This window comes from Panthera pardus, unplaced genomic scaffold (genome assembly GCF_024362965.1).
Source record: "Panthera pardus isolate Hobbes unplaced genomic scaffold, ASM2436296v1 HiC_scaffold_26, whole genome shotgun sequence".
NCBI classification, from domain to species: domain Eukaryota; kingdom Metazoa; phylum Chordata; class Mammalia; order Carnivora; family Felidae; genus Panthera; species Panthera pardus.
The window spans coordinates 34,173,750-34,185,647 of NW_026526832.1; the positions used below are offsets into that span (position 1 = coordinate 34,173,750).

An 11,898-nucleotide genomic window follows, 5' to 3' on the forward strand; every position below is an offset into this window, starting at 1 on the left:
ACTATTTTTCATGCATATCATGTCAGTGGTTTTTTTTGTGTGTGCTACATGATACTTGAGGTTGGAATGTCAGAAAAATGTAGCTCTTACCATTCAGTAAATGTTCCAGTTGTTAAATAATCATATTGCCCTGTACACCATCATTTTGTTTTACTAATTGTAATAAATATCTAACATAAGGACAAATGCTTTTAGGTATTTTTGGGTATTATTAACCTTTATTTTACAGGGTAGGGCTTAGAAATACTACCTCCGGTTTCAGATAGTGGCTCCACTTAATTGTATGACTTGGACACGTTTTTGGACTCCAGTGTGCTTTTATTCATTGTCACGATGGTTTGTTTAGCTGTAAATAATACATAAAGTGCTTAGAATGGGGCTTGGCATATGTTGAGCATTTGACTATTTGCTGAATGGATGGATGTAGTTTTGGTGGTAGTATGTGCTGATTAAACTGATAAAAATATATGGATAATGATTAGTATGTGTCCCCTAAAGTTAGAGATTGAATGTGTTTAATAGCGTTTTATTAATTTCAGTAAGTTAAAAAGAGGAAATTGAAAATCCTTAGAACATCTTTTGTTTCCTTTTGATTATATTTTGTTTGTATTTTAACACTCTTCATCAGTTACCTACTCTTCTAAATAAATCAGCTTCTTATATAAAGAATAAGCTAACTGGGGCGCCTGGGTGGCTCAGTCGGTTAAGCGGCCGACTTCGGCTCAGGTCATGATCTCACGGTCCGTGAGTTCGAGCCCCGCGTCGGGCTCTGTGCCGACAGCTCAGAGCCTGGAGCCTGCTTCAGATTCTGTGTCTCCCTTTCTCTGACCCTCCCCCATTCATGCTCTGTCTCTCTCTGTCTCAAAAATAAATAAACGTTAAAAAAAAAAAAAAAAAAAGAATAAGCTAACTATATGATGAGGGACAAGAGCAGTTTATTTTGTCTGTAAACAGGAATCACTTATAAATGAGTTTAAGGTAAACATATTATTTTAGTTTGTCGAATGCCATGGAATATTACCACTGAAGCCAAAGGAATTGTTTAGAAAAACTGTTGATGTGATGGTAGGATTATTATAAGCCAAAATAATTCACTCCTGGGGATAGAATTAGTATTAGAGTTTTGCTTTCTTCCTAGCCTTTTCTCTAAGACATGGGCTTGAAGAGGAATAGTTGCTGTACTCAATTTACATCAATGTGATTGCATGACAATTTCATTTCTTATACAGTTCTCCATAGCTTTTCTGATACCACCTTTTATTTTTATTGCCATCCTATCTTTATGAGATTAAGCTTATTCTTAGGTCCTTTAGCGTCTCTCAAAGTGACCTGTGTAGTAACTTAAACATTTTCCTCTGATTTTGCTCAGGTTTGTGTTTCTTTGGTTTAGCCCTCAGTTACGAGTCCACCTTGTAATTTTGGGTAGTGAGTACGTGGACTTTACAGATCTCTCAGATTTTCAAAAAAGAATGACCATTTGCCTTCTACCCGAGTCAAGTCACGCAGTCAGTGCTGGAGGAACCCCCGTCTTAGCTCTCCAAGCCTCCCAAGATCATAAAATCTGCAGGTCGAAGAGTTACAAAGGGGATCTCCCGCTTAACTGACAAGAATAATGTGCAGGAGAAATCAGCGGGGGAACTTTTAACTACCTAGATGTTAAAACTGATTCTCTTTCTGTCTCCTGACTTCTTACCAGTTACCTTACATGGAAAGATTTTCTTATTCAGGTACTTACCATTTATCATTTTGGTTCTCTCTCTCTGATCCATGTTGAGTCTTTAAAATAATTTTTTAAATAAAAGTTGTACATTTAGACTTTATACCTTGAAGTATAGCCTTTTTTCTGTCTGGTATTAATAATTAATATTAGTATTTTTAAAAGTTATTTATTTATCTTGAGAGGGTGAGCATGAGCAGGGGACGGGCAGATGAGGGCGAAGAGAGAATCCCCAAGCGGGCTCCATGCGAAGCCCGATGCGGGGCTTGATTTCACGAAGTGTGAGATCATAACCTGAGCTGAGGTCCAGAGTTGGATGCTTCACCGACCGAGCCACTCGGGTGCCCCAGTACTGGTATTGATACTACCTGGTAATAGCCATGATCATTTTGGTAAGACATGAAGCAGAATCCACTGTCTTTTGGGGCTAAAATACACATCTCTACTACTGGTAACGTGTGGCAAGACAGAGTTATTCTGTACCTGTTGTTTCCATCCTTCCTAGGGAGCTAGTGATGTGTGGCATCTGACAAAGGACCCATAACATCTAGCTGAAACTCCAAGGTGGAAGTAACGTACAAGTGACTATGTAAAAGCCAGCCTTGTCGATCGTGTGTCGTGGCTGTATGCAAGCTAGTAGTCAAAGTTGGCAGTTTTAGAAAGGACGAGTTTAGCTCACGAGTGGCTGCGTACTTACTAACGCAATAGTTGTTCGCAGCTTTCCCGATCGTTTGGAGGCCGGTCAGCCGTCCTCATGAGCGCGCCCACATCGGGCCGCGTGACTGAGGAGGGATCGGTGCTACAACCGCCTCCTTTCTCTTCTCGCCCCAAGTCCTCGCCCGGGTCCGGCTTTTCTCAGCCTCTGCTACCACACTTCGGCCACGTTCCATCGCAGAGTACTACGTCTTAAAGGAACCGAGGAGCTTTTGTTGTGACGAAATGTCTTCACCAGAGCTGGCACCTTTTTGGAGCTCCTCTGTGTGATCTCGTCCTAACTGACTCACTCGGGAGGACGAGAATGTCTTATGTGCCAGTTCTCAGTTTGGGTGCAAGCAGAGGTTGTGGCTACCACACAGTCGATACTGTGTTTGTGTTGTGTAATGCAGCTTCTCACAATCCACTCTTGTTGAATTTTTCCTTAAAGGTAGGGATGGCTGCGGTTCAGTTTGTGATTTCAAAACAAGGCCGCTTCTTTGCGGCGGTCCCTCCACGCAAAAGTCCTAAAATCTGGTGTTCCCCAAAAATCATTTTTAAATTGAAAGTCGTCCGTGATCTATACAAATGGTATTAGAGGGAAAAGTTAAAGTAGTACGAATTTCTAAGATTCTGGGAAAGATCAGGTTCATGTTAGCGAATAGCTATTAAAGTTGAATTGGTGATGCTGAGCAGAAGAAATTCTTACAGGCTTCTCTTTTGAATCTTTTCTCAATTAAGAGTTTGGTGGTCGGGAGCCAGCGTTAGTTTTCACTGTTCCCTCTAGTGTTTGGGTGTGGCCCTTAATGACATCTATTGATTCATTCCTGGCCACAATTTTTATGCAGTTTGCCAGTTTTATAATGTATAGACTCCTGGGGCTTTGTTAGGTAATTTTAAAATAAAAAATTTGCCTGAGCTTTAGGCCCTTTTAAAATATTTTTTATGGAAACTTTTAAAAAGTAAATTTAAGGATTTAAAATATGTTTTCCTGTTCATTTCCGTTAAAATAAGTTATGGATGTAATCATTGCATTTTGTTTAGGCCATTTTTAGTCAGATAAACAATGAGAGAGTTCTTGAGTTAGAACCGTTTTCTAAACTTTTTCTTAGCCTTTTTTTTTTTTCTTTTAAACTGTAAACAACCTTTTGCTTCTTCAGTAATACAGTTAGGTGAATTTGAAACCGTCTTAGCTGGATTCTTCTCTAAACTTCCAGTTTTGTAGTTTGTTTTTTTAATGTTTATTATTTTGGGGGAGGGAGGGAGGGAGCAAGCAGGGAAGGGGCAGAGAGAGAAGGAGAACACAGATCAATGCAGGGCTCAAACTCAGGAACATGATACTCATGACTTCAGCCGAAGTTGGACACTTAACCGACTGAGCCACCAAGGCACCCTTGTAGTTGGTATTTTTGTATAATGTTAACTGGTAATATCTGTGGCTATTTTTCCAGAATGCAAAGATGACTGTGGCTGTTTCTTGCTTAAACTTTTTCACTAGTTTTCACATTGCCTAGATCAGTGCTGCTCAAACTTTGCACCGAGTCAGAAGAGGGGCGATACCTGGCTGGCTGACCACTGACACCAACCGCCTAACATGTGACACCGCACTGCGCATTGCTTTCACATCCACTGATTGGTTTCACTTCCAAAACCAACCTATGAGGTATAGGTATTGGTGTCTTAAAATTTCTATGAGAATTTTACTCTCCTCCATGATATTTATTGCAAAAAAATTTTTAAATTACTTACCATCGAGTAAAATTGATAGTCCACAAAGATCTCTATTCCTATTTGTCTTCTGTGACTTTTTTTTTAAAGATTTTATTTGTAAGTAATCTCTACACCCAGTGTGGGGCCTGAACTCATGACCCTGAAATCAAGAGTTGCATGCTCTACTGACTGAGCCAGCCAGGTGCCCTTCTTCTGTGACTTTTCTTCTGGCACACCTTGTACAAATTCCTCAGTTTGAGAGGCACTAGCTCATTGGATCAAGTGTACGTTTCTTTGAGTAAAATAGGGAATAAAGACATACTTAATTACTAACCCAATATTTTCTTTTGAGTTTATTTATTTATTTTGAGAGAGACAGACGGTGGGAGTGGGGGAGGGCAGAGAGAGAGGGAGACACAGAAGCCGAAGCGGGCTCCAGGCTCTGAGCTGTCAGCACAGAGCCTGACGTGGGGCTCGAACTCCCAGACTGCGAGGTCATGACCTGAGCCCAAGTCTGATGGTCAACTCATTGAGCCACCCAGGTGCCCCCAGGCTCTTTCTAATTAGTGTTCGATGTGCTCTAGCTCTACTATTAGAAACTGTGACTTGGCCGTGAGCCAAAGCTTTCAACTGATGACAACCTTGTGACCCCTGCTCTCAGTCCATGTTTCAAGTCCAAGGTGGTATGGTTGTAGTTGCTGTGGTGATGATGCCAGTGCATATTGTTGTGAGCTCATATTAGTGCCTAATATTTTATCTTATTTCTTTCAGGAATTGTTGGATAAGTATTTAATAGCCAATGCAACTAATCCAGAGAGTAAGGTCTTCTATCTGAAAATGAAGGGAGATTACTTCCGGTACCTTGCTGAAGTTGCATGTGGTGATGATCGAAAACGTAAGTATGTTTGGTTTATGGATAAAGTTAAAAATGTAAAGGACAGGAGGATAAATGGGACCCTGTACCAGTAGGCACTATGTCATCTCCAGGCCCTCTTTAACTTTTTAAAAATCTCGGAGTCTTAAAAAAAATCTAGGAATCTATGGAAAAGAAAATTAATAATGTTACCTTAGTTTTCTCAAAAATGAAAATAGTCATGAATTGACCTTATGTGCTGCTGTTTTTGAAAAATTAAACTCCTAAACTCTGATTATAATCTGATAAGATATTTTAAAAATAACTTTAAAAAGCTTAATCTTTTATGCTTTAGAATTTGGCTAAGTGTATTTTTAGCCCCCAGTCATTTGCATATGCTTTGAGTGATTCTGTTGTCTCATGGCCCTTAGTGTCATTATACCTTACAATTTAAGATAATTGGAAATTACATACAGAATATAGAAACAAGATGTTGTACTTCTTCTGTTTGACATACTAATTTATTAACTACTACCTGTTCTGAAGGATCATCTTGTTGACTAATTATAACTACATTTCCGAGGAAGAGAGGTGAGATGAAACTATTATTGCTCGTACATAATTTGTCATAGAAAAATGTAGGTACAGAAAAAGAGAGTAACTGAATTGCCAGTCTTGTTTGTTTAAAAAAAAAAAATCAAAGTGAATGTATTAACACTGAACTCTGTCTCCCTGGAATATTAGTAGCTAAGTATAAGGCAGGTCCTATAACTAAATTTTGTGTATGTGCCTGCTACCAAATTTATCAAGTTCTAGATAGAAGCTTCACTTAATTCCTTATTTCCAGTAGGTTCATTATTCGAATTTTGCCCCATCCAAAAAGAGCGTGCCCCTTCAAATAGTTACTGTGGCTTCCTGCCCGCACAGAGTTACTAACTGAAAGTGGGACAGTGTGACCATCCCAAATATCAGTGTAGTTGAAGATACCAAGAGAAGACTGTTGTACTCTGCTGTAATAAAACTTGTATACTAAACTTAATATTATTGATTTATGATTTCTGTTGCCATAAAGATAAGCAAAACTGAAAGTGACAGATACTTGCAAGTCAAAGGGGGGTCTTTGGGAGACTGGGACATAGGCCCAGCCTTAGTCTGATGATTTAATCCTTTCTGGTTCGTGGGCATTTCTGGTCCTCTCCATAGAATACTCTAATCGTCTGGGATTCGTAGGTAGTCTATATTTACAGCCTAGATGCTGAGACACCTTTACGGCTGCTCGTTGTATGTAGTACTTCCTTACATCCCAGTCAGCGGGAACTCCTTCGTATGTGAGGGCCATATTTAGATCAATAAATGTGCCATTTCAGAGGACGGAAAATGCACATATTCAGGCCAGAAAGGGCTAACCTTAAATTTCTGTTAGGTCAGTATTTCTAAAGCTGTACTGGACCAGTGGTCTCGTTGAGAAAGCCTGCCTACCCCTGTGAACGCATGGATACAATCAGATTAGTGTCGGTAATAATTACTGAACAGTTTTTTCAGGAAGGTGACATTTTTATTAGGTCAGTAATCCACCTCTGGTCAGAGCAGATTTTGTTCTATATGTTGACACTTTCATATTGCCTTTCACGTAATACCTCTTTTGATACCAAGAATCAGTATTATTTTTACAAATAAATCACAAAAATACAGATATTGGTGGTGATGATCTTTGTAAAGTGTTTTCATTATTTTGGAAAGAGGTGTTATAGCCCAGTTTTTTTCTGGTTTTAATGATATTATTGACCCATATCAGTCAAGTTATTATTACTATTTATTATTATTGTTATTATTATTTTAAATATTTTATTTTTAAGGTAATCTCCATACCCATTGTGGGGCTTGAACTCATAACCCCAAGATCAAGTATCACACGCTCTTCTCGTAGGGGCCCCTGGGTGGCTCCGTAGGTTGAATGTCCGACTTCAGCTCGGGTCATGATCTCACAGCTTGTGAGTTGGAGCCCTGCATTGGGCTCTGTGCTGACAGCTCGGAACCTCGGAGCCTGCTTCGGATTCTGTGTCTCCCTGTCTCTCTGCCCCTAGCCCACTCACATTCTGTCTCTCTCTCTAAAAAATAAACATTAAAAAAAAAATTTGCATGGTCTTCTGAATGAGCCAGTCAGGCAGCCATCAGTCAAATTATTATTATTATTTAATGTTTATTTATTTTTGAAAGAGACAGTGCAAGCGGGGGGAGGGGGTGCAGAGAGAGAGGGAGACACGGAATCCGAAGCAGGTTCCAGGCTCTGAGCTGTCAGCACAGAGCCTGTCACAGGGCTTAAACCCACGAACCATGAGATCATGACCTGAGCTGAAGTTGGATGCTTAACCAACTGGGCCACCCACGTGCCCCTCAGTCAAATTATTTTTAATTGCTGCATTTCCAATTAGTAAAATTAAAAGATAGGAAAAAAGTGTCTTAGTCCGAGAGATTGAAAAATCTGGTCACACTCTCTCATGCTGTTTTTTAAAAAAGCTGATTATAAGCAAACAACATTGTAAACTAGTTTTTAAATAGCCTACTACAAGAATGTTTTTGTGGTATAAGTGGTTTTAAGAGAAAACCACAGAAAAATCACTGCTACGTGAGGTAGTAGCGTAAGTTAAAGGTGTTAACGTGCTGCATATTTGATGGATATTTTCAGTATTGTGCTTGTTTTTTTCCTTCCCTTCCCAGAAACGATAGATAATTCCCAAGGAGCTTACCAAGAGGCTTTTGATATAAGCAAGAAGGAGATGCAGCCCACACATCCCATCCGCCTGGGGCTGGCTCTTAACTTTTCTGTATTTTACTATGAGATCCTTAATAACCCAGAGCTTGCCTGCACACTGGCTAAAACAGTAAGTTTCAGATCATTCTCCTCAGTTCTTACTCATACTGATAAGGTCATTGCCATAAACTGAGAATCTGTGAAAATGAGTCCGTTGAACTTTATTTTTAATGGATAGTAGAGTATAAAGTGGTTGCTCACCTATTTAGTAAAAATGGCTTGTAATTGTAATCACTCTGTGTTGATGCAAATATCGTTTACCACGCATAGGCTTTTGATGAGGCCATTGCAGAACTTGATACACTGAACGAAGACTCCTACAAAGACAGCACCCTCATCATGCAGTTGCTTAGAGACAACCTAACAGTGAGTTGTTCCTTCTTTCAATGTTGTTATCCTTTGTCTTTTTTAAGAACAAAAATAGTTATTTCAGTCTCCCTATATTTTGGGGCAGAGCTCAACTTTCTCTCAGAAAATGAACACAGGTATGTAAGTGAAAGTATTATTGAGTGCTTGTTAGTATTCTGTGTGGGCCAAATGTTCTTTTGTAGGCAGACTTTCAAGTTGAATGGGCGTTTTATTAGACCTTCCTGAGAAGATACGAAGATTGTAGGAACTCTTAATATTAACGTCATTGACGATTGCATTGGAATGAAGATGTTGATAATTATGTTAATATAGGAAGGTTTTATAGTTGCAATATTTTCTTGTTTTGGATCAATTAGCGACAGCAATTTAGGAATTGTGTAGGTATCTAAGCTTTCCTAAAATCCCGTGAAATGCCTTGTTATAATGAAAATTTACTTTGTGATGTCTTACAGTCATTTGATAGGGAGTAAACCTTAACCTCAGTTTACTCCACTTCTGTCTCTAGGCCAAGACCTGTTTCACTTGTTTATCTTTTTTGTTTTTCTTTTGTTTTTCTCCTACTTCTTGGATAGGCAGATAATGAAGGGGAAAATAATGGGCCAAAAAACACAAATTGAGCTGTACTTAGCTTCTTTTATAGGCTCAAGTAAATTTAATATGTCAAAACGTTTAGACAAAATGTGGCCGAAGGGACTATTCCTTTTAATATAAGTGTAGTTCTCCCCAGTTTGGAGCTTTATTTTTGCTAGAAAGGATTTTTTTTTTTTTTTTTTTTTTTTTTTTTTTTATGTTAGCACCATATCTGGTCAACTTTGCTGAGCAAGGAAATAATGAAGATACTCCATTCCCAGCCATTGGAAATCTCTGTTCTTGTGGGGTAGTGGTAGAAGAATGATCAGTGTAAAGAGCTTCCATAGAAGAAAAGCAAACTGAGCCATTATATCTCTTCTCAGGAATATTGTGGGGCTGCCTTTATCTTAACTGGCTTTGTTTTATTTTTCTCTCTTAGACAGTTCTTTAGGGATGTTTTGTTTCTATTTATCTTAGTTTTTTAACATAACTTAAAAATTATATACGATTCTTGTTTTTCTAAAATTACCCGTAGTCTCTTTGTGTTGATCTAATAGAAATTCATTTTGTGAACTGTTGTTAATAGTCAGTAAAACTTGACTATTTCCTTCTTCACTTCATTGTTCCATCCTAAAATTGGAGAGGTCCTTGGAGATCAATTCTGTTTTAACATCCTAGCTAATTCAAGAATGCTTTCTCAGGGCACCTGGGTGGCTTAGTTGGTTAAGTGTCTGACTTCGGCTCAGGTCATGATCTTGCAGTTCGCGAGTTCAAGGCCTGCATCAGGCTCTGTGCTGACAGCTCAGAGCCTGGAACCTGCTTCAGATTCTGTGTGTGTGTGTCTCTCTCTGTCTCCCTGCCCCTCCTCTGCTCATGCTCTGTCCCTGTCTCTCAAAAATGAAATAAGTGTTAAAAGTTTTTTTTAATTTAAGAATGTTTTCTGTACATCTTCTTGCCCACTACTGCGTCCTTCTAATTTCCATCACCTGTTCTCGTTTAACCCTTTGCAGCATACAAAATAGGTCTGCTCCTATTTCAATACAGTCACCCTTGAAATATTTGGAAACCGTTAAAATGACTATGGTTCACCTCCTTCCTTAAAAATTTTTTTGCCTTGTTAATTTCATGAATTATATTTCAGTAGTGCTTTCAGGAAGAACATTTGGCTGCTGCGAGCAGAGATAACGTTAAATTCTAACAATAATACGTTTTTTCCTGAAATTATACTACTATTAAAAAAGAGCTTTAAAAACGTACGGAAGCAGTTTGTGTCATTTTGCAAATGCATATTGGGAGGTTTACAAAAATACACTTCGGGGGAGGAGTTGATGGTGTTTGGGAGTTTGAGAAATCTAACTTCTAGTCTTTAGTCACAGTGTCTATTGTCTGGATAACTTAATATGATTTTTTTTTTCCTAGTTATGGACATCAGACAGTGCAGGAGAAGAATGTGACGCGGCAGAAGGGGCAGAAAACTAAATGCGTACAGGGTGTCATCCTTCTTCCCCTCAAGAAACCTTTTTACTCATCTCCATTCCTTATTCCATTTGGATTTCCTATAGCAAAGAAACCCGTTCATGTGTATGGAATCAACTGTTCATAGTCTTTTCACACTGCGGCTTTGGGAAAACTCCATTCCTTGATTTGTGTTTGTCTTGGCCTTCCTGGTGTGCAGTTACTGCTGTAGAAAAGTATTAATAGCTTCATTTCACACGAACGTCAGTAACTTCCAAACACTTATGTAGAGGACTAAAAATGTATCTGGTATTTAAGTAATCTGAACCAGTTCTGCAAGTGACTGTGTTTTGTATTACTGTGAAGATATGAAAATGCAGTTCATTACAATTTCAAAAGTGTTCTACATAACTTCTTAATTTCTCCATTCCCTCCCTTACTTCTTTGGGGGTTTCCTTTTAGTAAGCAACTTTTCCGTGCTCTTCCTGTATTCCTTTTTGGTAGGAATCCAGAAGTATTAGATTGAACGGAAAAGCATTTGGCATTTCTGCGCGGGGGGTCGCAAATTGAAATTCCTCCTGTATCAAATATGATGGAGGTCTTGGGTATCTGTGACAACAGGAAGTTTCCTTATTCATTCTTCATTTGCTGCTGTTTGAGTTGACAACTTCCCTTCCCAATAAAAATTCACTTACACCTCCTGCCTTTTGTAGTTCTGGTATTCACTTTCCTATGTGATAGAAGTAGCATGTTGCTGCCAGAATACAAGCGTTGCTTTTGGCAAATTAAAGTGCATGTCATTTCTTAATACACTAGAAAGGGGAAATAAAGTCCACAAGTCCGAGTCTAAAACGTTAGTACTTTTCCATGCAGGTTTGTGCACATGTGAGGGGGCGTCCGGTTTGTCTAGCGACCCTCGTGTAGAGAGTTGGACCACTGTTGTGTGTTGCTGATCATCGACTGTAGTCCCAAAAAAGCCTTGTGAAAATGTTATGCCCTATGTAACAGCAGAGTAACATAAAATAAAACTACATTTTATAAACCACTTACTATGGCTTTGTAACGGTTGCATACTCATTTTAAGGGACAGACGAATTTACTACTTCCTGAAGTTTATTGATACTCCTCTTTTATCTTATGTAAAATGTAGTGATGCTTGTACCTGCATTGTGACTTCGCTTGTCTAGCGGTGCCTGGAAATGGATACAATTGGACTACATGTCTTAGAGTTAGTGTTTTACCATAGAGCAGTTGTGTGGACCATCTCTTCTTCAGATGTAAATGTTACCCAGTTAAGTGTTACATGGAATAAAGTGGACATTTTAAAACTAGAAAAGTTAATTATGTGAGTATGAGTGCTTTGGTTGGTATTAGAATCATGCTTCCGTGGATATTCAAGCCGAATGTCAGAGTTCCAGAGTATATTACTTGTTTAGTTTTCAAAGAATTCTCTCTCTAAACATTCAGTTGTACCATGAGTGAGGTTCAAATAATTTTTGTTTTATAGTATCACATTGGCTGTTAAACTAGAATGTCTTAAGTGTTGACCTGAGAATTTATTTCAAAGTCAGAAGATAATCTGAAAAATTCAGCTGCGTAGAATCAGCCTTTATCTCCTTAAAACGTGACTATGAAAAGATAGAATTGAATGAGACTTGGGGAAAAATCAGTAAGACACTATGTTTTATTTATTTTTAACGTTAATCATTTTTGAGAGAG

At 38.6% G+C, this 11,898-nt stretch overlaps 1 protein-coding gene across 1 annotated transcript in view; it reads left to right on the forward strand.

Annotated features, from left to right (window-relative positions):
- Positions 1–11,224, forward strand: part of YWHAQ (tyrosine 3-monooxygenase/tryptophan 5-monooxygenase activation protein theta) — a 39,505-nt gene extending 28,281 nt beyond the window's left edge. The window contains exons 3-6 of the mRNA XM_019452411.2: positions 4,892–5,015; positions 7,692–7,855; positions 8,056–8,151; positions 10,144–11,224. Coding sequence (XP_019307956.1) covers positions 4,892–5,015; positions 7,692–7,855; positions 8,056–8,151; positions 10,144–10,203 — 444 coding nt within the window. The 3' untranslated portion in view covers positions 10,204–11,224. The remainder of the gene's footprint in view (positions 1–4,891; positions 5,016–7,691; positions 7,856–8,055; positions 8,152–10,143) is intronic.
- Positions 11,225–11,898: the final 674 nt, after the last annotated feature.